The 27,700-nt window shown below is 42.6% G+C and overlaps 1 protein-coding gene across 1 annotated transcript in view; it reads left to right on the plus strand.

The window, feature by feature from the left end:
• Positions 1-576: 576 nt before the first annotated feature.
• Positions 577-27,700, plus strand: part of trhr2 (thyrotropin releasing hormone receptor 2) — a 42,126-nt gene continuing 15,002 nt past the window's right edge. Inside the window, exons 1-4 of the mRNA XM_073472794.1 lie at positions 577-959; positions 2,093-2,225; positions 2,872-3,023; positions 9,767-9,890. Coding sequence (XP_073328895.1) covers positions 577-959; positions 2,093-2,225; positions 2,872-3,023; positions 9,767-9,890 — 792 coding nt within the window. The remainder of the gene's footprint in view (positions 960-2,092; positions 2,226-2,871; positions 3,024-9,766; positions 9,891-27,700) is intronic.

Below are 27,700 nucleotides of genomic sequence, written 5' to 3' on the forward strand. Positions count from 1 at the left end.
GTGTTAATATGTGGTTGATGTTGACATATACATAAGTACAAAGCCAATCCAAAAGTTATTGTTAATTCAATTCCCAGCTTTTCTAATTAATTGAACTCATTTTCTATTTCTAGGTGATACAATGGGGGCCTGAGTGGTGTTTTGAAGTCCTGGGATAATTATATTCAACGTATTTTTCTTTCTCACTACTCTACAATACTTAAAAGGAGAAGAGTGAGGGGGGACAGTGAAGTGGAATGACAGAAGCAACTATTAAAGATGAGAAATCAAGGAGAGTGCTTTTTTCCCCTTCTCAGACCAAAGACTTATAGCAAGTAAATGGACAGCTGGTAGTGATAACTCAATCTTATCAATCATAATTGGTAATACAAAAATCAATCAAACCTGTGAGATGTTAAAGCTTCACAGCATTCAATATGCTACTCTTAAGTGGACTGCCTTTAAATTAGAGGTAATGCTCTAAATCAAGAAGAAAGAATCTGGTGACATTTCAGAGTCATGCCTCTCATCACTTTGCTTTAATCAAATGAACATAACTTTTGATTAACAAACACTTGGGGAATAAAAAGGCCAGATATGACCAACAACGTGAGCTCCAGAATCGACACTCCAACCAACATCTCTCTGAGTGCCAGTGTCGTCGTCTCTGAGTCGTTGGAGTACAAGACAGTGTCAGTGTTCCTGGTCTTGCTGGTGTGCAGCATGGGCATCGTGGGGAACATCATGGTGGTCCTTGTGGTTCTAACCACGCGCCACATGAGGACACCCACCAACTGTTACTTAGTCAGTCTGGCCATAGCTGACCTGACAGTGCTGGTGGCAGCAGGGCTGCCAAACGTGACAGAGAGTCTGACAGGCACATGGATTTTTGGCCATGCTGGCTGCTTGGGCATCACCTACCTTCAGTACCTGGGCATCAACGTGTCTTCCTGCTCCATCACTGCCTTCACTGTAGAGAGGTAAGGATGGATAAACAAACATCTACAACTGGTCTTTTGCTGGCTTGTACTGTTTAGAGTTGTTAGTTTTACTTTTACTGGAGAATAATTCAAAGTTATACTTTCTAACATGTGTTTTTTTTATTTTAACCCAAACCATGTTTTCTTAACAAAGTATTTTTCTTCCTTAAACCTAACTTAAGAGTGACAGAAAACTGAAAAGAAATGGAACAAAAGATGAGTAAACTTAGTATAGAAATAATAAGTGAACAATATGTTGATATGTTCCAAACAGCATTCAAACACTGTACTGAGTGAGTCCTTACCTTAACCTATTCAGCCATGACAGCTTGTAGACTTGTGCTGTTTGTAAGTTGAAATGATGGCCCTGGAGCAGAATTAAATATGATGTTCTGGAACAACACCAACACAGCGATATCAGAAAGACCGTCCCAGTTACTCTGGATCATTTTTAGAGCACACTGTCAGTAGTTTTGGTTGGAACTACTCTCTACAAAATAAATGGTTCCTATGAAAACAATTATGACATATTCTGTGTATTATCCAAAGTAATTAGGGACATTTCAACTGTATTTCTTTCAAAGTTTTGAGGACCAAAATTCTATTCACCTTGAAAATATTGAGCTGTTTTTTGTAATCATTGGTTAAGCTTTGCAAAGATCTCCCAAAGCATGTAGTGTTTTGGATTTATGAATGTATTTTACCACCTTACAGGCAATCATTAGTTAAGCTTGGAAATCATTTAAAAATGCTAACGTGGTGCAACAACATGGAATATACTATGGTCCTTTATATTGTTGCACATAATCCATTTTATTTTGTAAAACTTCTATGACCTTCAATTCTAAACTGACTGGTCAGGGATGAGAGAGAGCAGTATGTGCCTTGTTTACCCTTCTAACATCACTGTAATACTAAATCAAACTTATCTCATAGAACCAAAATCAGAGTCCCACCTTCATGTTTAGGTAGAGAGGAGGCTCCATTGTCCGTGGTCACTCTTGTAGTACAGGAGGAAATCATTGCAGAAATAACTCTGGTAGCCGAAGCCAACAGATTTCTGGTACTTTAAATTTAGCAGCCACGTTAAGTCTGCCTTTTATTTGAATCTGATTTTTCCTTTTCGCTTGCAGGTACATAGCTATCTGTCATCCAATGAAGGCTCAGACTGTGTGCACAGTGTCCCGAGCCAAGCGAATCATTGCGGGGGTTTGGATCTTCACCTGTGTGTACTGCATGCAGTGGTTTTTTCTGGTGGACATTCAGGTGAGAGTAAAATATTTGGTGTGTTTCTGATTACCTGGCTGAGGGCCACAGCAGTGTAACCTTTGATTACTTATACTAAAATTAGACATAGACAAGTGTTTGTGTACTGTGGTCACAACAATTTTGTCAGAAAGAGTAAATATGAAAAACATGAAACCTGAAAAAATAAAACTGTAGAAATGCAAGTACAAATATATATATATATACATACATACATACATACATACATACATACATACATATATATATATATATATATATATATATATATATATATATATATATATATATATATATATATATATATATACATACATATATATATATATATATATATAATTACATATGTTTTTTAATCTATGTATATATGCTCTTGTAGGCCATACTCAAAAAAAAAAAGAAAGAAAAGACAATGGTTCTCACCGTGACAGCATAACGTTTCAGTAAGTACAGAGGAGTAAAAAATCTGTGATGACCAAGACCTCCTTTGTTCTGCTGGCTCAACTGCAGGGGAATGTGAAAAGCTCTTTGAGCCTTCTGTGCTTTTTCTGAGAGTAGCATTATTATGTTGAAATGTGAAAGATTATTATGTGAATCTTGAAGCCTGTTTTATTACAGCGCCTTGTAATTACTGTGTGACATTCAGGTGAGCCAGGACGACCATGTGCAGTGTGGATACAAAGAGAAACGAGAGCTCTACCTCCCCATCTACCTCATTGACTTTGCCATTTTCTATGTCATCCCACTGCTCCTTGCCATTGTGCTGTATGGCCTGATTGCACGGATTCTCTACCTCAGGTACTCTAATACCGCCTTTCCTGCAATGCAAACTTAGTGCTATTTCTGAGCTGGTGCCAGTGCTGCTTTCGAAGTTTGTTTTACCTGTGAACCTTCTAAGGACCTATTTTGCTTGCTTGACAGGCTATAGAGTCATTGTAGTCACATCATTACATCACTGTACACGTCATCGATTTCCCAGCAATGCTCGTAACAACAATGGTGGACTACATCAACTGTTTACATGTGTTGCTATTGACTTTGTGAGCCTACCTTGGCATTAAATGCAACTGGTCTAGGTCCAAGGTCTTTCAGACCATGTTAATAAATTAATACATCAGTTCATTAATTAACAAGGGTCGGTCCATCAGTTTTACACATACAGATCAGTTTATTCATCATCACTACATTAAAGCCTGCTGTTACAAACTTGATGAATAGAGTTTGAAAGACATGGGCACTTACCAGGCAGGGGGTTAAATGAATGACTCATGCTTCATTATGGAAGGATGCAATGGTTTTGGAAACTGACCTGCTTTGTTTTGACCATTCTTTTTAAAATCGCTTTGGTGAGTTCCCTTTGGTGAGTTAAGAAAATGCACTAGTAAATTGATGGAGTACCCCTTTATCCTGTCAGTCAGCAGCCCGCCCATGGGCTGTCCAGCTAGTTCACCAAATTTTACAAACATAGCTAAGCAAATAGGCAAATGCCTCTATTCAAATATATAGTCATGCCATATAGACAGCTTAGATTCTTGTGGAGTATTCATGCAAACCATTTCAAGATAAAACCACATTAGCAAGGAGCAATCAACAAACAAAACACAGTATTCCATGATTAAATGGGAACAAGTGGCAAAAAACTGAGATCACAGATGCTTTTTCATGCCTTTATCTGTCAAAAAACTCCTCTCATTTCACAGCATACACCATTGCACCTCTACATCAGAGATCCTGAGATAGCAGCCATTTGACTGACAGCTCATTGTAGCATATAGCTTCTAGAGCTTCTAGAGCTTCTAAGCCTGTCTCAGAGCCTTAAACAGCTAATGAGTGATTGAGTAGACCAGTGACCTACTCCTCCTCCTCTCCCTTTAGCCACTAACTCGCCAGCTCTCTTATGATTGATGCTTTTATTGTTTATTGCAGTTTTTAAAGCCCTAAACTTGGAAATTATGCAAATTTATGTAGTTTTATGTGTTTTGAATAGGCTCTTTTTCTATGTAAGCACTTGTCTTAGACTATTTTAGATGCACAAAGTTAGTGTAAATCAGGATATAAAGAACTATGAGTTTTTGCCTGATTTTTTTAAGCCTAAACAATGAATGAATAAACTGAATAAACAAACTAACCTAGAAGGACAACACAATTCCATATTGTTTTAGGTTGTTTATATTTACTGGAACCTAACACTAACACCACTTTTTCTAAGTCTTATTTTTTAAGTGCAAACCATAATCAAAGTAGTACTCTTGTTAGATCCCGAGTTTACCCCTGTCCAGGAGGTACTGGACCAGCTCTCCGTCCAAGGGGTCAGGTCCCTAAACCTCCAAGGTGTTGCTTTAATATTGATTTAACTAGGGACTGTTTAAGCTGGTGGAGAGGAGACACGCCTAGCTTCTGACTGCCTACTTCTCACAGCCTGCATCCTCTGGTGTAGGAACTGACTTGAATAGTCCTTGAGTCAGATACAGTCACAAGCCACCACATACTTCACAGTCTTTGAGGACACGGCAAACTTGGCCTCCTGGAGCCTAGAGTTGTTGCTTTTCCATTTCCTTCCATGTGGGTAGGATACCTGCACCACTCCCTCCACGTACTCTTTTGGGACCACCCTTCCCTGGGGTGTCTTGTCTCACTTCTCGATCCCGACAAAGACTATTTTTCTTTGCTGCCTGTTACGTGTGCCTCTGCTGTGTGCGTGTTCTGTTGTCTCTCTCAATTCAATTCAATTCAATTCAGTTCAATTCAGTTCAGTTCAATTCAAAGGGGCTTTATTGGCATGAAAGTTTTACAACAATGTTGCCAAAGCATCAAAACACAACTTGTCCAAACATTCGGACAGAACAAACATTCTCTCTCTCTCTCGCTCTCTCCCTGTTTCTCATTTCACCCTCTTCCCTCTCTACCTGAGCACACCTGAGTGTAATCAGGAGCCCTTTTCACACAGAGACACCACATTATCGCCGCAGCGGCAGTTCGACAATTCTCCGCTGTTGTTTGTTCACACAGAGCCAAACAGCTCCAGCGTAAAGAAGAACCAGAGTGTAATTCACACAGAAAGCCGGCGCTGTGGCTCCAAAAGAGGCGTGACGGTACACAGCATGATGATGACGTCTGTGTGTTTTTTTCAACATGTTTCCCCCGGTGTCCAGCTGTTAATCTAAACATGTACCCGCTGACTGATTATAATCATATGGATGCTGTTATAATGTGTTGTGATTGAGATCCTGACCCACCATGCATCCTGGAAAGTGACAAAGTTAAGTTTTTCTCTTAAAGGAATAGTTCACTCTAGAACGAAATTCAGTCATTATCGACTCACCCTCATGCTGATGAGAAGTCCGGTGTAGTTTCTTATTCCTCAAAGTGCAGCTGGAGACCCGCGGGGGTACCCTCCGGCAGGAAAAATAATCCATCCATTACTGCTGAGTGCAGTAATGTTTAATTCTCGACAATTAAAGCATGAGATCATACAGACAAAAGTTCATCTGATAAGACCCAAATTCTCAATACAAAACATACTCCTTATATTCACAAATTCGGGGGCTGGGCACCATGGTTTGTCCAATCCTGGCTCGTTCTTTTGTTTATGCACAAATTTTGCTGACTCAGGTATGTTCCTGCACAAGGCACAACATGTACCTCATTTCCATTGAGGTAGTTTAGGGGGAGACGTAGGGAACGACAGCCCACTGCGTGGTTATTCCAGCGTCTTCCCATCTTTTGTTCCTTTTGGCCGGGATCTTCAGCCCCCTTTTGTTTGTCCCTGGTTTTCTTTTGGGAATAATTTGAATCATTTAATAAAGCTTGTGGGTTAACTGTTAACCTTATGTCTGACGTCCTTTATATGTTGCATCCTCCAACCCCTTTTGAGCCTTGGTAGTGACTTGGCACCACACTTAGATCCATGTTTAGCAGCAACTCGGCTATCTTCTTTTGTAAATCCTGGTGGGCCACCATTTTGCCCTTTGAGGGCTTGGGCACAATAGTGACTGTCCAATATTATTTTGGCCATCTTTATCTTTCATTTACCCAGTTCCAGCAATCCTTCCATTACTGCGGTTATTTCTCCCTCTTGAGCACTACTGGGGGTTCAGCCCTGCCTGAAACGCTCTTTTCTGTTCTGCTTGAGAATGAAACCCCAGTATGCCACATCTTCACGTCCTTCCCTGGACCCAACAGTGTAGAGGATCCATTCATAAGGTTTGTCATCCGTCTGGTCCACTTTCTGTGGTTTCTTGCTGGAAGCTTGGGCTTGGCCGATCTCAATATCAGGGTCAAGCTGGATTTCTTCCCACCTTCTCCATCTCGTGTTTGTATGGTGTACAGTGGTCTAGCGTATGTTGTCTCTCACATAGTTGCATAGTCCCAATATCTTTTGTATGTCATTCTCTGAGGTTGGTAGACTGATTTGCTTCACCTTCTCCTGGTAACCTTCTGAGAGCCCCAAGTCGGCAGAGACTTGGAATCTCAAATAGTTCACCTGGAATTGTCCGAACTGACACTTCTAAAGGTTCTTCCTCGGTGTCGTCAGCAGTGAATATATTGTTGATGTAGAAAGTGGCTCCTAGGTCACCCAGAATGTCCATCACCGTGGATTGAAAGACATTAGGCAAGTTTTTGTATCCTTGGGGTAACCTTTGCCACACGTATGCCTTGCCTTTCTGGGTGAACGCCATCTTCCCTTGCAATTGTTTGGGTTCGCCATTCCATTCGCCATTCCATTCGCCAGGTCAATGCATGATTTTAACTTCTTTACTTGCAATGTTTTCAGTGCACCCTGAGGCCTGATCAAGCTGGCTCTGTTGGGAATAGTCAATCAGTTGAGGGCTTTGAAGTTGATCACAGGCCTCCAACCTCCTCCTGCAGACTCAGGCTTCTTCACAGCCTGGATCGGGCTGTTTGTGATGGGATTGGGTTCTTCCCTGATGATCCCTTGGATACTTATCTCTTACTATCACGTCCATCTCTTCTACAGCTCCTGGATTTAATGGATACTAGCGTACTGGCAGGTGATCTCGTCTTTCAATGGTGTGAACATAGTTGGCTCCTAGATCTCCACAGTCATTCTTGAATTGAGCCACACTTGCTTTGGCGATCATCTGCTTCAGCTTCTCTTTCCCAGCTGGGGAGAAGTCATCTTCTTCTGCTTTTTGTTCAGTCACCATTGGGATGTCCACCTCCTTATACCATTCTTTAGGCAATTCATTGCCCTTGGTTGTCGTCTCCATGGGCTTAGGAGCTTTCTTGATTTGTTCAGTTCTTTAAGGTCTCTGAGACTGGGTCATACGGGCCTTTCATCCATACAACCCCTTTCCATATTCTATATGGCATCTTTTCAATAGTCCGGTTGGCAAGTTGTTCCTTAAGGTGTCTGGCTATTTTAAAGTTTCTGCGGGTCATCGACACCTCACTAGGTAAGGGGTTTCTTCCACTTTAGCATAGATTTTCATCCCAGTAGGTATGCTCCAGGGTGACCTGCACCTTAGAGGCCTTTACTTGAGGTGAGGAACAACATGGTCTCTCCCTGTTGCTTCTTCTTTTATACTCTTTAAGCAAGTCATCCTTCAAATGTGTGTACGTGACACAATTGAGTGTGTATCATTCGGTCATGTTGTCCATACTATTGCTTCAGATGGTGACTTTTTTTTGTCTCCTCATTAGGTCATGCCACTGTGCTCACAGCTCAATGACTAATGGTCAGCTGATGTTTTCTTTTTCTACATACTCATTGTGACATCTCAACTTTTACCAAACTCAGCTTGTACATTACTTTTGTTTGATTAATCTCTTCTTTTGATTTATTCTGTTTCTTATTCTTATCCAGTTTTAACTTCATTTTAACTTCACTTTAGTCATGACGACAGTCATTACACATTTGGTTATTAATACAATACAAATGGCAGAGCTCTTACATATTTCACTGTTAGGACTAGGTATAATGTCCTTTTTACTTGCAGATGGTCAATGGCAGGAGTGTAGGGATCTCAACTTTTCTGACACTCAAACTTGAAGTGCAAACAGAGAGTTCTTAAAGCGTGATACAGAGCTAATAGCTGGCTACATCTACACTGCCCAGTCTAAGCTATTCCAGGCTATTACGCACATTGTCAGTCACAATAGTGACATACAACAAGGCAAGAGATCTCGTCACACCCCTAGTACCTGCTGTACCATCTAGGGGGAAGTTGTTACATAATTAAGATTGAAATTAATATAATTTATCAGAAAACTATTTACAGGACAACCTCAGAATTGAGCTACAGATCAATGGTTTTGATCACAGGAGTAACAAAATTATTTAAGGAACCTTTTTCTAAACTTGAATGAATAAACTTCAGTCATCTACCCAATTAGAATTTTCCTTCATCATTAACATATACTTGTTCAACAAAGTACTCGTTCAACCCTACTATGAAAATGATCTTTAGATGTGGATTAATGACCAACTGGCATCTTAATTATTTTTTGGGTTTTGTAAATGTTTTTTGTTAAATTACACTAATCAGTGGTTGAATATTAACAAGGTGTTGAATTTACATTGCAAAAAATGTGTAATGTGAAAGAAGTGCCTCATCGTAATTAGCCTGCAGAGAACTATAACCAACTGTGCAGTTCCCCACATATCTATGAAACATTTTAACATCTTTCAGCTTATTGTTTTGTTTATTCTCACTGCCTTCATCAACGTTGTTTCCAGCAGCAGCAGACGGCTGTTATCAGTGAAAAATCTGTCAAGCATTAATCAGCAGATAACTATTAGTTGTTGAACACACTGGAGCATTTAGCATGAGATGATAGAGACCAAAACATGGCCAAAGTTAATTTTCCAGGCCCATCCTTATCAGAAAAATGTCATTATTTACTGTTATTGCAGCTTATTACATCAGCAAAGGAGGGTTTAAGGCCCAGGAGACCGTTGTCCATGTCCAGTATGAAACACATTTTGACTTACTAACGTAGTGAAGTAATGTCACATACATTACATAACTTAAGTTAGGTATGTAATGTAGGGACATTTGTAACTTAAGTTACATAAGTAACATAGTTATTGTAAGCCAAACCACAAGGTTTTCCTAAACCTAACCAACTATTGTTTCTACAGACCTTGGTGAAGGTCTGTCAGTTTTGTTTTGGGAACTGTGTTATATGTCGATTTGGGAGTCACTGGCAATCAACCTTTTCAGTTGTTTATGTATGAGGATATGATGTACTCTTTTTTGTAGCTATGTTTAACATCAGAAAGTAATGCAGCGGTGAGAATGGACTCCAACATATCAGAAGAAAAAAGATTAAATTAAGTTTGTTCAAGGTATTTGTATTGCAAGAATAATACTTTGTAGTTGCCATTCAAAATCCCATACCAGCTGAGTCTTTTTCCAGGATTTGGAGATTCTGTAGAGAAACCCTGTAGCACATGTTAAATCCAACTACCTCCAAATAAATGCATTTATTCAAGAAACCAAACAACCCAATCAATCAGTTCCTATCAAATCCCCCTGTGGGATGAATGCTCTAACTTGCTGCTTATGTACCTCTAGCCCTCTGCCCAACCAACCTGACACCAGTGCCACGACGCTGCGTCAGAGCTGCCGGGGAGCTTCTGAAACGGGGAAGGGCGGTCGACAGGGCCGTCCAAAGAGCACGCTCTCCTCCAGGAAACAGGTCTGTGCCTCATCCCACATTTACCCCCTTTCCAATGAACCCCTTTCTTCTTGTTACATTTTGTTTAATCTATCAATTCATTGCTGTGCAATAGCTTTAGTCACATTTGACCCTGGTCTTGTCTTGGCTTTTTATGTGATCTGCTGTGAATATAGAGGCCATGATTCCCTCTTAACAGCAAAGTGATGATGTTCCTGCTGTCGGTTGCCGACAGACAAATGCCCTCTTGACGGCTCTCTGTCCTGGCTGTTACATGGCCATGAAGGCAATCGTGCTGGTAATGGCTTCTTTTCCTCAGGCTGAGCAGTCAAAGAGCCTTCTTACTGAGAAAGGCCTCTCTCTCCTAGATTACATGGTAGTACTCTGCCTTGCTACTTTGTCTCTGTGCTCCTACATGTAGAATAAATTCTCTCAGGCTTATTGGTCTTGAAAGCATTCACCTTCATAAGCCTTTATCCAATAAGGAGAGTTACCAAAAATTATTTTTAGTCCAGAAGGGACTAGTTTTGTGTCTGCATTCTGTTCTTTCACAAGTTGTTTGGCATTTGGAAAGCCATACTACAGAGATTTTTGTTCTCTACAAAAAGCAAAAGAGGTTGTTTTGCATAAAACATATTCAAATATTTGAACAACAAAACAGAGAAAAGAGGCCTATAATTTTACTGAATTCCTTTCAACTTTGCCAAAGGAGGTCATGACTGAATTATTGTTTTTCTTAAGATTATTAGACAAAAGCAGGTATTAAGTGTTGCTACTGGCCCCCTGATGCTTCAGTATGCCTCACATGTAATTAGGAGTATTTGTGTGAATAGAAAATTCAGCCCAGGCAGCCACTACATTTTTCACACAGCAACAATGACGATAATATGTTGTCCAATCAGCCACAAAACCAGAAGAAGCAGAAAAAATAATGTTTGTTGAAAAGGTCATGGGATCTACTCGTCAGCGTGTGGGGTTCTCCAAGTGCTATGGACGAACGGACTGAAACACGCATTGAGGTCCGAGCTAGAGTTAGTTAGCTACACATGACAATCTTAACTTCTCATGCTGTTACCATAGTTATCTCTCTCTCCACAGTACTATGTCAGTGACACAGCATCACTGACTAGCTACTCAGGACGAGACCTAACGTTACGAGAATTGTTCCCCAGTACCTGTCCATCCATCTCCTCAGTCAGAAATGGCTTGCAGACAGGACCTTGTGAATACATTTCACACAACCGACAGGGCACTGAAAATCTGTATTGATATTGGCAGGGGGAGAGCTAGTTAGCTCTGTCAGCCGTTAGCGGAGCTAACAGCTTACAGCAGAGCTAATGTTTAGAAAGACACTGCAGGACACTGCAGGAGTTTGTCTTTGTTAAATTACTCTGTTACTGCTAAAAGAAATATATCACTGTAACGCATTGCTTTTGTAATGCATTACCCTCAACACTGGTTTTGTTGGATGTGGTAATTTAGTCTTTGAAATTTTTTTTTTTTTTTTAAATACTTTATTGCAAAGCTTCTTACCTTCACAAACATAATCAGTCATTTCATTCTCTTTGCGATATTGTACCTTGCATTTTTTTTTTCCAGGTATATATTCACAAAGTAAATAACAAACCATAAAGAAAACAGACAAACATATATACGAGGCAAACTGGTATTTCCCAAATGAGGATCTCAAAGAAAGAAAATTAACAAAAAAAAAAAAAAAGAAAAAGAAAAAAAAAGAAAAAGAAATGGTGGTGCATGTATGCGTGTTCATGTATCTGTGTGTGTGTGTGTACATGTGAGCGTTAGTGTTGGGGTGGGGACCACTTAGTTCATCTCCTTAATTTGATTAAATATTTCCAGAAATTAAATTTTAAAACACTGAGTAAAAAACAATTTTTATAATTATGTTTCATTTGGTTTTGAGAGTTATACAAATTGTAGAATACATTGTAGTTGGTCCAACTGTGCAACAGCTTACACGGGCTGAGCTACTGCACAAATAGAAAGAAAACAAAAATGTGATTCATAAACTGCATAATAATAATTTTAAAAAGTTTTCATATCGCCACTTATCAGATAACATATATGCCAATACGATATATCTGTTATAGGCCAGTTTGTCGATAGAAAAATCTATTAATTTCATATTTTATAATTTCTCCAGCTATCACCAGAAACAAATTAAACTTAACTGGAATATCATAATCCAGTCCATTAAAACTGGCCTTATTGTTAACCATCCTCAGTTTGAAAGTAGGTGTGGACTGATGCTACTCTTTCAATGCAGAGTCTGACATCTACCATTAATTCACCTAATGGTTATTTTTCTGTCCTGTCCAATTTTTAGAAGAGAAAGATCACTTTCTTTGTGTCTTTTCTGTAGTAAACCTGGAAGAGGCTGATAAAAGGTGTGATTTGGTGTACGTTGCACACTGGCACAAGACTGGGCACACTTGCATCTTACCAGAGCTCCTTCCTATTTTAGAACAGCAGCACTGACAAGACAGTTTCCAATTATAGCAGGTAGTCACTCATTGAGGAGTGTGAGTTCTGGTGGTATCTGTGCTTTGATGTTGTACAACAACAGGTTTCTTAGGAACTTTTTGATATCCAACCATTCCTCTTAATTTCCTCTCAGAGCTTACATGCTCTCAGTTTTAGCTGTTTAACTACTAAACCATGAACCATGTCTGACTTTTAGGGGAAAAATGGTGATTATGTGGGTGGGCAGCAGAAAGTGTATAAAGTACACAATTCACAAGTGTGAAGTAATGTCAATGTTTTATGAGGATGCACATGCATGTGTGTCACACGATAGCTATTCCTGCCAATGGTATCACACTGTTTCACTGAACTTCAGGTGGTGGTAATGCACCAAGAAACATCACAATACACCACTGAAGGCAGGGAAGAAGAAAGGAAGTTTAGCAAGTTTCGAAACATTTTGTAAAAGTCAGCTTTGCAAATGTTTTCCACTGAATGAAATGTTTTCAACAAATTTGTATGACCTCAAGGATACACACAATGGGCTCTATCTTACGCTTGCTGCAAAGCAAGTGTCCTTGCTAGTTTCAGACCAACACGGTTGTCATTTTCACGCCTAGTGACCGTGTTTTGTAAATAGCAAATGTACTTGTGCCCACCTGTGCGCCCCTGGGTGTGTTGGTCTTAAATGGAGGTGTGGTCAGATGCAGTGATGATTGCAGATTGCTATCTTGAGGCAGCAGAAAGCAACAGGGCTGTAGACCAACAAAAAGCTGGTCTAAAGTCAAAGGGCCCTATTTAGACGGTCTATAGTACTTTGCTTAAGCGCAAGGCACTAGTGCATTTAGGGTGTGTCCAAGTCCATTTTGCTAGTTAAATGGCGGATAATCTGGGCGCAAAGTGAGGCGCACAGTGCAAAGGGGTTGTGTTTAGACTCTGAATTAGTCATGGGTCTGTTTTGGGTAGAACATAAATTAAAAATAGTGTTGTCTCCCATTCCCTTTAAGAGCCAGGTGCGCCAGGACCTGGCACATATTTAACAGTGGCACACGTCTTCGCTGAGGGACAGAAATGTGATCCTTGGCTGCTGGACCCTCTGCCCCGCCGTTTCACAATCATCTGTCCCATCAACAGCTCTGTTTGACATATGAAGAAATACATTGATATTTAACTGAGGAGGAGGAGCACTGCTGCATGCCCCTCTGTGTGTGCGTGGATCCCAGTCCGTAAAAAAGGATCATCCTGATCAATAACATGTGGGATGAGAGGGGAGAAATATGTCCTTGATGAGGAAAATATTAATGAAATTGCCTGCATCCTCAGGCAGCAGAAACGATATGTGTATCTCTACATTAACATGCACATTTGCACACGAGGAACGATGAGAAGCCGTCTAGGCCAAAAATATATACTTGATTTGCACATACATATATACTGGTACTGAGCACTTGCACATACATGCATACTTTCAGTAGTGTTTATGCCTGTGAGAATGCATATATTTGCAAGTGGAGTATCTATATATATGAGAGTGAGTATTAGGGCTGTCAATCCTCCTCTCAAATCATATTCGAATTTCTAATGCTTCTTATGTTAAATATTCGAATAATATTCAAATGTTTTAATGTTTTTTAAAAAAAAAATTATATCATTATATACACCGATACCAGCTTATTATTAGGACTACGTCCCGCGTCCACTAGAGGGCACTTCAACCAAATCTGTTATGTAACATTTGCAACAAGTTTTACCAAATCAATACAAAACTTCATGAAGGGAAATCGAAATGTTATTAGGTCAGATACACATATATAGATATGGCCAGAAATGTATAATAAATATATATAAATAGATAAGATATAATGCCAGAAATATTCAAGCAATGATGTTTAATGAAGAAGCTGATGTTCAATCATTCAAATACACACATCCTAAGTCTCAAAAAGACAACTCAAAAAGACAATGAGGTCTGCGCTCATGTTGCTTGTAGTCGAGTGGTACTTTAACGACTTACAGCATAACTTGCAAATGACGGTTTCTCTGGATGTAATCTTCCCGTTTCTTGATGGAAATCCAAAATTTTTCCACACGACGCTTTTTAAGTTTTCAGGAGTTATGCTTTCCAGCTCTGCGTCTGTTGGCGCGCTGCTCCCCGCCATCTTGTAAGCATAACAATGCCGAACGTCACGATGCACGATGTTGACTTTGATTTGAGGGTCAGTTTCCACACTTGAATCTTCTCATTTTTTTAAAAATTCGAATTGTATTCAAATAGCGAAGTTTGTTTTGACAGCCCTAGTGAGTATGTATGTCTGTGTGAGTCGAGTATCTATATATGTGAGCGTGAGTATGTATGTACTGTCACGGCCAAAAGTTTACATGCACTTGTAAAGAACATGTATATCATGGCAGTCTTGAGTTTCAATGATTTCTACAGCTCTCATTTTTCTGTGTTGGAATGAGAGGAACACATCATACTTTGTCACAAAAACATTCATGAAGTTTGGTTCAGTAATGAATTTATTATAGGTCTTCTGAAAATGTGACCAAATCTACTGGATCAAAAATATACACAGTTATTCTAATATTTGGTTAAATGTCTCTCGGCCATTTTCACCACAATTAGGTGCTTTTGATAGCCATCCAAAAGCTTCTGGTCGTCCTCTGGCTGAATGTTTAATCACTCCTCTTGAGAGAATCAGTGAAATTCAACTAAATTTGTTGGCTTCCTGGCACAGACTTGTTTTGTCAGCACAGTTCACATGTTCTTGATGGGGTTCAAGTCAGGACTTAGGAAGGCCATTTCAAAAGCTAAATTCTAGCCTGATTGATCCATTCATTTAACACTTTTGATGTGTGTTTGGGATCATTGTCCTGTTGGAACACCCAACTGCACCCAAGACCCAATCTTCTGTCTGAGTTTAGGTTTTCCTGAAGAATTTGGAGATAATCCTCCATCTTCATTATTACATTTACTTTCATTAGAGCAGCAGATCTACTGGCAGCAAAACAGCCCCACGGCATGATACTACCAGCACCATGCTTGACAGTAGGTATGGTGTTCTTGGGTCAAAGGCCTCACCTTCTCGCCTACAAAAATATTGCTGTTCATTGTGGCCAAACAACTACATTTTTGTTTAATCTGACCACAGAGTTTTCCTCTAGAAGGTTTTTTTCTTTGTCCATGTGATCAGCAGCAAACTTCAGTCGAGCTTTAAGGTGCTGCATCTGGAGCAAGAGCTTCTTTCATTCACGGCAGCCACTCAGCCCATGTTGATGCAAAACACACTTGACTGTGGACACTGACACCTGTCTTCCAGCAGCTTCTAATTCATTGCAGACTTACCTTTTAGTGGTTTTTGGTTGACTCTTGGCCATCCTGACCAGTTTTCTCTCAACATCAGATGGCAGTTTGTGTTTTCTGTATGAAGCTTACAATGCTCAGGCTTTGCAGATATTCAGTCCTGTATGTGTTAATTTAATTATATGTCAATTACAGAGGTCACAGTGTTGAGTTTTTTAGCATCATACTGAGGTGTGTCTGATATGACCAGAGTACATTACCTGAAAACAATGGCGAGGCTGGTTATACTGTGAGTCACAGTGAAACACAGGTGTTGACTAAGGGGTCAGTGGAGAGAGGGCCTAATAATTAATGTATTGCCTTTTGTTCGAATTGAAGGTAGGGCAGGTGTGGTTATTAGAAATTAATAATTAATGATAGTAATTATTAAAATGAAATTAATCAAAATTAATAATCAAATCATTAAAACGGGGCACCAACCTGGAATCAGGGACCAATAACCAGACCAAAAACAGTCTTAAAAGAAGGGTTCACTTTAAATGTAACAGTAAAGGAATAGAATCCGAGCACTGACCATCACAACCACTGATTACCACAAAACATATGCACAAAATAATCACAGAAAACTGCTCTGTAAAATATAATAGAATTTATTAATGTTAAGGTGCGTTCACACCGGACTTTTTATTTTTGTCGCTGTCGCTCGTGTCGCTCCAAAAAATCGCTCTGTGGCTCAGCTGCAGTCGCTCGTCAGCACAATTCAACAGATCACTCTGATGACGTCATTCAAGCGATTCCAGTGAATTTCACGTCGCTCGGAGGCGCTTATTTCTTCCCGTTTGTATTGGTCCAGCATGGCTGACAGTTTGACGAGCTGTTGGCGAGAATCGGAGGCAGGATTGCCCGGTTGGACACCAACTACAGGCGCTCCATCCCAGCTGAGGAGCGCCTGTAGTTGGTGTCCGGCGAGTGGCTGTGTGTGCGTGTGTGTGTGTCAACGTAAAGCCGGCTTCGCTCTTCCGGACCCGTGGAGTTGTATTACGTTTCCATGGTTTCAGTAGTTGTCATAGTTACACATAGATTACGGCAGCCTATCAGCGCTGAGCGACAAGCGACTGACGGCCAGAGACTTGGGATTTCTCATCTCGAGCGACAGAGCGATTGAGCGCTTTTTTGCTCCGTCGCTCTGTCGCTGTTGCTCGGAGCCCCAGCGATATTTCGCCTGAGCGATTAATCGCTCAGTTGCTCGTTTGCATTGACTTAATATGTAAACTTGTCGCCAGCGACAAAAATAAAAGGTCCGGTGTGAACGCACCTTTAGCAAATTGATCAAATCAATAATACTTCAATCAACAAAAATTCAACTACAGCAGCTAAACTATGAAACTAAAACACTAAGGCAAGGGTTAGGGTCAAGCAACAAATAACAAACAAGCATGCGGTGTGCGTGTGTTTCAGAGAGACAAGGAAAGAGAGCCAAGATGGCGGTTGTAGAGAAAGAGAGCCAAGATGGTGGAGAGCCAAGATGGCTGACACGATCTCTTGGAAGATGACGACACGGAGTGTTCAAGCCTGTACGAGCCCTGAAGAAACCATGACGGAACACCGTTCTCTCACATGCTCTTTTGAATAAACACAAGACAATGTTCAACAAAGGTAGCGGTGCTACCACGGGACAACCGTATCTAATGTAATGGTGTTTATACCTCGAGACACACATATCTAATGTTACAGCAAGGTCATTAACCATAAGTCTCCGACAAGTCGCTCATAAGACAATAGCTGTGTCCAAATTCAGGGGCTGCATCCTTCAAAGGGCGCATTTGAAGGCCAATTACGTCACAACGCTGCGCGAAGGCTGTCCAAATTCGAAGGCTCCTTCAAATGCACCCCACAAATGCAGCCTTCTTTTCCCTCTTTTTGGAGGACGCACCGCTACTATCCTTCGCGGCCTCCCATATCCCAAGATTCTTTGTGCGCCGCTGCTCAGTCCCGAAAAGCAAGAAAAATGGCGACATCAAGTGGCGCAGACTTGATATTTAAATGTAAGTATTGGGTTTATACTCGGTTTTTACTCATTTGAACATCCAACGCCAGATATGTTAAACTTCAGGGGACTTGGAAACCCTCCAAATTTTAACTTTCAGTTAAAATATGTGACGCTGGTAATGCATTAGCATGCGGCATAAATTAGCATTATGCCGTTGGAAGTAAAGCCTTAAAAGCCAAAAAAAAATCAAACATTTTCAGTCAATTCTCTTTCGCGGTCCTGGGCGGCAGAAATCGTGACGTAAGGGTAAGGGCGGGAACATCTGGTGACGCAACCAGGAAATACTCTGAAGGCTAGACCGTCCTAGTTAACAACGGTTGACGTGGCCTTCGAAAGTTCCTCCTTCGGAGGCCGCAAAGGCCGGGTCCTTCGAAGGATGCAGCCCCTGAATTTGGACACAGCTTACGTGTGACGTTTGTCACTCGAACATATGTGTGTACGTGTACGTGTGGGTTAGTAGGAAGAGAGAGAGAGAGACAGAGAGAAAAGAGCTAATGCTCGAAGCAAAGTAAAGAGGGAGAAACAGCTGTGGAGACACAATACTCCCCTTCCCGTCACTCAGCGGTCGGTGAACCAACTCAGGCTGGAATCACTTTCGGCTGATCCTTGACAGAAATGCGGCTTATTGTACGCTCACATGGCAGCAAAGCTAGCACTTTAGCTCCACAGAGTAAAGAGGCTCGAATCAGCTTGTGATGAGCGAAAAGAAAAACAAGCAACAAACAATGTTTTATAGTGTAAAACTAACAGCAAATAAAAAGGACTCGGCGGTCCACAAACTCACAAACAAGGTAGTTAAAAAGCATACAATACACGCTAATTTCTAGACACTAATTAAGCCTCACTTGTAGTAGGGCTGTGCAATTAATCGAATTTTGATCGTGATTTCGATTTTTGGGTCAAACGATCTCCAAACTAATATAATCGAATTGAAACGATTTATTTGGCATTTTTCATTGTACAGTAAGCCTAGAGATTTTCTGAAAGAGATGCGCATGCGCAATTCAGTCCCTCCCCCAAAGCATTCAACGCGGCCCTGCTGACTGGCACTCACTCAAGTTACGTTTTTCTCTAAATTACATAATTACATAATCGCCATCAGTCAACAGGACGCTGTCTGACTCTGTCACTCGCGGAGAGGGATGCTGTTTTCTGGGGAGAAGTTCACTAAGTCTCGGTCGGGACGGCTGACCACCGCGACAAACACTTGGTGAGTTTAAGTTTTTTGCTGGGGACAGACGCTGTTTTTCGGGCAGAAATGTGACAAAGAGTCGGTCGGACAGACACTTCACACTTCATAACTGCAGTATTTTTTACCTCATATAAGTTGCCAAAGACACAATCAGTTACTACGTTACTGTTGTTTGGTTCTGTAACGTTGCTTTGTGGGACATTTCTCTTTATTTTGTTGAGTGATGGACCTGTTCAGTTATCAGACAGTGAACACCATCAGATGGACACACCCTCGCTCTGCGCCGCCGGCTTATCCGTTCACACTGGTTCGGTTCGCCGATACTGCGCGTCAGACATCGATCTCAGACACACTAGCCCTTTTCACACAGAGACGCCGCATTATTGCCGAAGCAGCGGTTCGCCAATTCTCCGCTGTTGGTTGTTCATACAGAGCCGAGCAGCTCTGGCGTAAAAGACGAACCAGAGTGTAATTCACACAGCAAGCCGGCGCCGTGGCTTCAAAAGAGGCGTGACGATACGCACCATGGTGATGACGTGTTTTTTTCAAAGTGTTTCCCCCGGTGTCCTCCTGTTAATCTGAACATGTACCCGCTGACTGTTTATAATCATATGGATGCTGTTATAATGTGTTGTGATTGAGATCCTGACCCACCATGCATCCTGGAAAGTGACAAAGTTACGTTTTACGCTCTAAATTACATAATTACATAATCGCCATCAGTAAACTGGAGGCTGTCTGACTCTTTCACTCGCGGGGAGGGAGGCTGTTTTCTGGGGGAAAGTTCACTGAAGTCTCGGTGGAGGGCTGACATCGCGACAAACAGTTAGAGTTTTTAGAGAGTTAGAGTTAAAGTTTTTTGCCGGGGACAGACAGCGCCGTCGTATAGGGGGGAAAGGTGATGACAATGCTAAGGGCCCACAGCCCGCTAGGGCCCACACACAGCCCCCAGTAGCCTCTATGACAAAATTATTATGCATACACTGAACTAATATATATTCATACGAATGAATCCGAATTAAAACAAAGCCACAAGTCATACAATATTCTAATTTTAATAATTTCAATAACCCCCTTGGCCCCTTCTTAAAAAATGGTTTGGTCCACACCGCGGTTCGTTCTTCCTCATCGGAATTAAGTGAGCGCGAGCGAACTCCAGCAGGGTTAGGATGGCCCCCAAAAAGCACAAGTCCGGACACCAGAAAAGAGTTGAGAAGGAGGCCAGGAGTAGGAGCAGCAGAGCAGGGGCCCAGGACATCAAAAACTTTTTTTCTAAGAATGGTGAGAGTAAAACTACCGAGGGCGGCTGAAACAATTAGCCTACTTGTTCATTCATTTAATGTCTATAACATTACCTTTGACGGGGCGCAGGCTGGAGCCTACATTAGCTGTCATCTGGCCGCGCTACACTCTCGACATGTCGCCAGTTCATTAAAAAAAAAAAGTCGCCAGTTCATTGGAGAGCAACGGTTCCTAGAGTAGCTATAACTGAACGTTACTAATTTAGGGGCTACTACAGGGACTGTGTGTTTCAAACATATCACTGTCGGACAGTGCTCCAGTATGCGCCCACTCAGAGGCTGCATTGAATTGTATTATGACGCATTCAAGTTCTACTCAGTAATTATGAGCATCAGACAAAGGTCAGTTATGTTATCATGATGTGTTCAATGTGGTCTTGTAAAATGTGTTATTAGTGGGACATTTGAATAGCCTAAATACAAAAAAGTGAAATGTTCAAAGATTTGTTGTTGTTGTTTGTTTTCATAGCAATATAAAATAAAAGACACCATAATAGCTGACAACAACAAAGTAAAAAAGACTATTTAGAAATTTGGACAGTTTACACTGACTTTTGAATGGTTTAAAAATATTTTTTGCCTGGGAAAGTGAAGCTGTCCGCCTAGAGCTATGGTACTGAGAAGCCCATTTAGATTTTGTCCAAGAATAGGTTAGTTCTGCATCAGTTTTTCCATGAAACATAACATTTACAACAATGTATTCCATGTGCTCTTTGTTTTACTTGCACATTTAAGTTAAATGCTACATATTTACCTTGGGCTCCACCCTGTGGACTATCTTGAGCCAGGCTGACAGACACTTCTCCAGGTATAATTGCGGTAGGCTATTTTTTTTCCTCATATAAGTTGCCAAAGACACGACCAGTTACTACGTTACTGTTGTTTGGTCCTGTAACATTGCTTTGTGGGACATTTCTCTTTATTTTGTTAAGTGAAGGATCAGTTTAGTTATCAGACAGTGAACACCATCAGATCGACATGCCCTCGCTCCGTGCCGCCGGCTTATCCATTCACACTGGTTCGGTTCGCCAATAATGCGCCTCTGATACTACCTCTGATACTAGGCTACCTCTGATACTACCTCTGATACTAGGCTACCTCTGATACTACCTCTGATACTACCTCTGACTCTACCTCTGATCTACCTCTGACTCTACCTCTGATACTACCTCTGACTCTACCTCTGACTCTACCTCTGATACTACCTCTGATACTACCTCTGACTCTACCTCTGATACTACCTCTGACTCTACCTCTGATACTACCTCTGACTGTACCTCTGATACTACCTCTGACTCTACCTCTGATGCTACCTCTGACTCTACCTCTGATACTACCTCTGACTCTACCTCTGATACTACCTCTGACTCTACCTCTGATACTACCTCTGACTCTACCTCTGATGCTACCTCTGACTCTACCTCTGATACTACCTCTGACTCTACCTCTGATACTACCTCTGATACTACCTCTGACTCTACCTCTGATACTACCTCTGACTCTACCTCTGATACTACCTCTGATACTACCTCTGACTCTACCTCTGACTCTACCTCTGATACTACCTCTGATACTACCTCTGACTCTACCTCTGATCTACCTCTGACTCTACCTCTGATACTACCTCTGACTCTACCTCTGATACTACCTCTGACTCTACCTCTGATGCTACCTCTGACTCTACCTCTGATACTACCTCTGATACTACCTCCGAAGGCGCATCAGAGGCGGAGGGAAATTTCACCCCTCGCCGCATCTGAAACATTCACACAGAGGCGGATGCGGAGAATTGGTGCAGGATCCCCGCATGCAAACGGCAGTGTGAATGGGGCTACTGTATAATGCGACTCCTTATCCGTCAAATTCGGACAGGCACAAGAAAATAACAGCTGCCATTGGATACTTTTTAGCTAAAGATATGCACCCTATCGTTTGTCTTATTTGATTTTCTAAGTATATTTATTTTATTTATTAAATGTTTTATAGAAATTGCAGAACAGTTGGATAGTACATTATTTTCGATTTGAACATTTTGTATTTTTCGATTTGAACATTTTGTGTATTTCTTTGAGAGAAATGCTGAATAAATGCATCATGTTTCCAAACTCAAAAATAATCGTTTAAATAATCGTGATTTCAATATTGACCAAAATAATCGTGATTATGATTTTTTCCATAATCGAGCAGCCCTAACTTGTAGTGCATGTCTTCTTTAACCCAGCTCGCTTTCTCAGCGTGGATTAAAGGCATTGCAGCGTCCTGCGGTGACTGTTCAAACAGCAGAGTTGACATGGCTGAAGAAAAGGGGTCAAAGCATCGTTTTCTGAGGGGAAACCTCCTTCTGCAGGCATGAGAGAGGCTGGTTGCGCAGCGTCTTTTCTGGATCCGTAACGTGTTTGGTAAACACAGGGCAGTTTTGGCTCGTCCAGCGAGATGAAAGACTGCAAGATGTTAAGACTGTGAAATCCAAACATTTGCGTGCTCCCTTTTCGTAACAGCTGCACAGAGGAAAACTGATGCTTCCAGCAACACGTTACCATGGGACTGCTTTGAAACGGGCGTGCAGCTGTTTTTATCTTCTCCATGTATTCAGGGGAGCTGAAGTTTTGGCTAAGTCTCTCATGATATCCAGCTAGTCAGGTCCAGGTTACCAAAACAAATGAAGTGTTCTCTGATGCCACCCATTGGGTAAGGGATGTGTTTGTGTGTAATAAATGGAGAGGAGACATGGAGTGTGTCTATCACATGAACTGTATTGAGAACTACTGCCAGAGACATAAACAAACGGCACTTCCTGCTTTCAGTCGGGCCATACCATTTTCATGTAAACACTAGGGGGGGAGCTACCACTATAGAACAATCCCATAACATCTCCCCTTTTTTAGATAGCAGCTTAACATAGCCCTTATTGCACTTAATTGTTTAACTGTATTGCAACTTGAATTCAAATAAAAATAAATTCCAGGTTGTTTCCACATTACCCCCTTTTTTTTTTCTTTTTTTCTTTTCAACATCACACAATAACAAAACAAAAATTGGTCCAAGCATTAAGTCCAGTCTATAGGTTCAGTCTGTTTGGCACCCTCACCAGCCTGCCGCTGGCTGTCCTGTGCCCTGGTGTGGGTGGGGAATCACCCATGGGCTGGTGAAGTACACTCTGCCCTGGCGGCCTGACTCCCTGTGCACTTGTGCCACAGTCTACGACCTTGTCCACTGCATTTCGGGGTGGACTACTGGGTTGTTCGACAGGCGGGCTGCTTTGCTGCTCACCGTGCTGCTCGGGGTGGCGCCCTGTCCCTCCGACCTCTGCTGGTCGCAGGTCCGTCCGGTTTCGCCGGTAGTGTGTTCCCTCCACATCCACCAGGTACGATCTGGGACCCACCTGCTGCATGCAAACTCCTCTTCTCCACCTGCCCGTCCTGTCCCCGGGCAATGGCTTCATTCTAATGTCCTGGCCAATGCTCAGTTCAGGCAGGTCCCTGGCTGACCTGTCGTACCAGAGCTTAGCTGTTTGATGTTTGACCCGCAGTTTGTCTGGAACCCCAGTGACCACGCTCGGCTTCAGGAGCGTGTCAGCCACTGGGAGCGGGGTCCTCAGTCTACGAGACATCAGTCTCTGTGCAGGGCTGCTGAACATGCCCTCCGTGGGTGTGTTCCTCCACTGTAGAATAGCCAGCCACGGGTGGTTGCCTTCACAGGCCGCCTTCTTACACAGATTCTTCACTATTTTCACAGCTGACTCTGCTTTTCCATTAGATTTCGGATGTCTGGGTGAGGACTTAACGTGTTCAAAGTCCCATTCCTTTGCAAACCTTTTGAATGTTTCACAGTCGAACTGGGGCCCACAGTCTGTTATCACCTGGTCAGGCTGCCCGTGCCTTGCAAACTGGGCCTTGCATCTCAGTACTGTGGTCTCTGCTGAAAGATCTGGGAGCAATTCTATTTCCCAAAAATCTGAATAATGATCTACAATAAGCAGAAAGTCTTTGCCTGCCTGCCTGAACAAGTCCATACTCACAATCTGCCATGGCCGTGTTGGGAGTGCATGTGACAACATGTTTTCACGCTGCTGCTCATGTGAGTATTCGTTGCACGCTGAGCACTGGCTCACGTAGTCCTTGACTTCCCCGTGCATGTTTGGCCAGTACAGCGTGTCTCTTGCCTGCCTATAGCAAGCATCTCCTCCTACATGGCTGGCATGAATGCGTTTCAACATTTCTGCACGCAGCGATTTTGGGACTATGACTCTCTGGCTTTTGAAGAACACTCCATCGTGCATTGATCTCGTCCCTGATTGACCAGTATTCTCTGATGGCCAGAGGGGTGTCCTGCCAGCGATCTGGCCATCCCTGGAACACTGCTGCCTTCAGCAACTGAAGAGCTTCGTCTCCCTCAGTGTGTTGTCTGATCTGACTTAGACGCTTGCTGGTGACATTCAGGTAATCGGCCTGGTTTATCTGTTCTGTGTCCTCCTGTGCCCGCTACAGGTTACAGATGTTGTGTTTTGTGTATCTTGTGTCAGTCCTCTGTGGTAAAACCGTGGCTCTGCTCAATGTGTCACTGATGTGCATGTCAGGGCCTGGCTTGTATATTACCTTGAGGTTGTAACTCTGGAGCGTGAGCAGCATGCTCTGGAGACGCTTGGGGGCAGTGAGGAGGGGCTTGTTGAAGATTGAGGTAAGTGGCTTATGATCAGTTTCTGCTGTGATCTCCCCCCCGCCCGTACAGGTAGTAGTGAAACCGCTGGCATGCAAACACAATACTCAGGCACTCTTTTTCGATTTGTGCATAATTCTGTTCTGTCTGAGTTAGTGCCCGTGATGCGTACCCTATTGGCTGCCCCTCCTGTAATAGGCAGCAGCCCAGTCCTTTCTGACTTGCATCACTCTGGATGGTGACTGGCTTGGTCACGTCGTAGTATTTCAGGATCGGGGCCGCTGTGACCAGACGCTTGATCTCCTCAACTGCAGCGTCATGCTTAGGTAGCCAGTGCCATGGGACATCCCTGTCCAGCAGCCTACGTAGTGGCTCACACACCTCCGAGAGGTGTGGGGTGAACCTCGCCAGGTAGATCACGAAGCCTATCAGTCTCTGTACTGCTTTGGCGTCTGTGGGGAGAGGCATATCCTGAACAGCCCTGACTTTCTCAGGGTCCAACCTGAGCCCCTCTGCTGACAAAATGTGTCCATGAAATTTGACCTCCCTGACCCTAAACTGCAGTTTCTTTAGACTCAGTCTAAGCTTGACCTCCCTGCACCTGTCCATGAGCTCTAGCAGTTTCCTATCATGGTCTTTCGTGGCTTCCTCATCTGTGTCCCCACACCCCACCACCAGTATATCGTCCGCAATGGGTTCTACGCCCTTGAGCCCTGCCAGTAGCTCATGCTGTTTTCGCTGATATATCTCTGGGACCACCGATACCCCGAAAGGCAGCTTTAACCAGCATTTCCTGCCCCAGGGCGTCCAAAATGTGGTTGTGTAACTGCTTTCTTCATCTAGCTTACACTGTAAAAAGGCATCACACGCGTCTACAAGAGTGAAAACACGGGCCTTGGGCAGTTTGTATAAAACATCCTCAAGTGTTGGCATTATGTAGTGGGACCTCTTCAAAGCTAGATTTAGTGACTTGGGGTCTATGCAAATCTTCAGTTTCTCTGGCTGCCTGACTATCACCATGTTGCTAATCCACTCGGTTGGTTCGGACACTGAGGCTAAATGTCCATCTCTCATGTTTGTCTAATTGAACCTTGACTGCATCTCTGAGAGCCACTGGAACATTACGTGGAGAAGCCTGCACTGGAGCTACATCTTTGTCTAACTCAAAATGAACCTCCCCTGGGAGCGATTCGACTGGTGCATTGAAAACGTCATCATAGGTGTTGATAAGATGCTGCCTAGTTAGAAGCTCTGAGCTGCTGTGTCCTACCATAAGTAGCTCCTTAGGTATGGTGAAGTGCATCAAACCTAGACGCTCGCAGGTGTCACCTGACAGCAGGGGTCTCTGACTGCTCCTCACTTTTTAAAGCTCAGCTCGTGTGTTTTTCCTCTCACTACACACTCTGTTTTGAATATGCCGATGGATCTTATTGACTGGCCTGAATATAGAACCGATCTGGTTTGGCTTGGTAATAGCTTTGCCTGGGGTGCCAGTCTCCTCATATCTTTTATGCTCATTACGTCACAGGTCGCTCCTGAATCTAACTGGCATCTCTGAGATCCCCCATTCATCTTAATATTAACAAACCATTTCTTCCCACATCCCTGCACTGCCCCAATGCTCTGTGCCGTATATATGTGTGCCTCTGTGTCAGACGGGCTCATATCCTCCGGGCATTCGGTATTTGCTGCGTTTAACCGTCTAGTGGTTTGGCCCCTCTTCATGCACATTTTTGCAAAGTGGTTTGCTGTTCCACAATAGCGACAGTTCTTGCCATATGCAGGGCAAAGTTCACGTCCGCGCCTGTGCATGTTGCCACAAAATCTGCATGTTGCGCCTTTGCTCGCGCCAGGCGCCTGATTCTGAGACCTGTCATGGCGGGTCTGCCTGGGTGCAGCCCGCGGCCGACGGCTGTCTGCTGCATGCACTGTCTCCGGAGGTCTGTCATGTGTCATTGCTTTCAAACTCATATCCGTCAGTTCTCCCGCCCGGCATATTTCTATGGCTGATGCAAGTGTGAGCTTTTTCTCTCTGAGCAGGCGACGGCGCACAGCCTCATCACACACGCCTAGCACCAGTCTGTCTCTTATCAGATCCTCTTTAAGGTCTCCGTACTCACAGGACACAGCCTTCTCTCTTAGGCGCGTTACAAATGCATCGATGGGTTCCCCTTCGTCTTGCTTGCAGTTGCCGAAGATATATCTCTCAAATATCACGGGGGAGCTACCACTATAGAACAATCCCATAACAGGATGCTCTTATCTCATGTATTGAAGAAGAGTGAGCTGCACATGTACAATTTACAACAATGGGGAAAAATTTCTTCCCCCTGCGCCGGAAATACATCACCTATCACTTATTTTATTTATAACTATAAATAAAACCTGCTGTCTACATTACTCACAATGAAACTTTGCCACTGAGTGACATCACTGGAGGCAATTTATTGAATTACATGCAGCTTTCTCTGGAGCCACAAAAGGCTTTGTACTACTTTTTACATATACAGTAGTACTCCTCAAGACCTGTAAACACACTTTAATGTGCAAAATTTGTGAGGTTAGCCTTTAAGGAATCTTAAGAAGGTTAAATTCCAGTTCCAAGAACTCGTCAACTTTTTTACAAAGTGGCATGTTTTGGGTACAGTTTTATTTTATTAAAGTAGCCCTTTTCACACAGAGACGCTGCATTATCGCCGCAGCGGCGGTTCGCCAATTCTCCGCCGTTGTTTGTTTATACAGAAGTAAGCAGCTCCAGCGTAAAGACGCACCCGTGTGTAATTCACACAGAAAGCCGACGCTGCGGATCCAAAAGAGGCGTGGCGGTACACGTCATGATGATGA

This window comes from Pagrus major, chromosome 8 (assembly GCF_040436345.1).
Source record: "Pagrus major chromosome 8, Pma_NU_1.0".
NCBI lineage: Eukaryota > Metazoa > Chordata > Actinopteri > Spariformes > Sparidae > Pagrus > Pagrus major.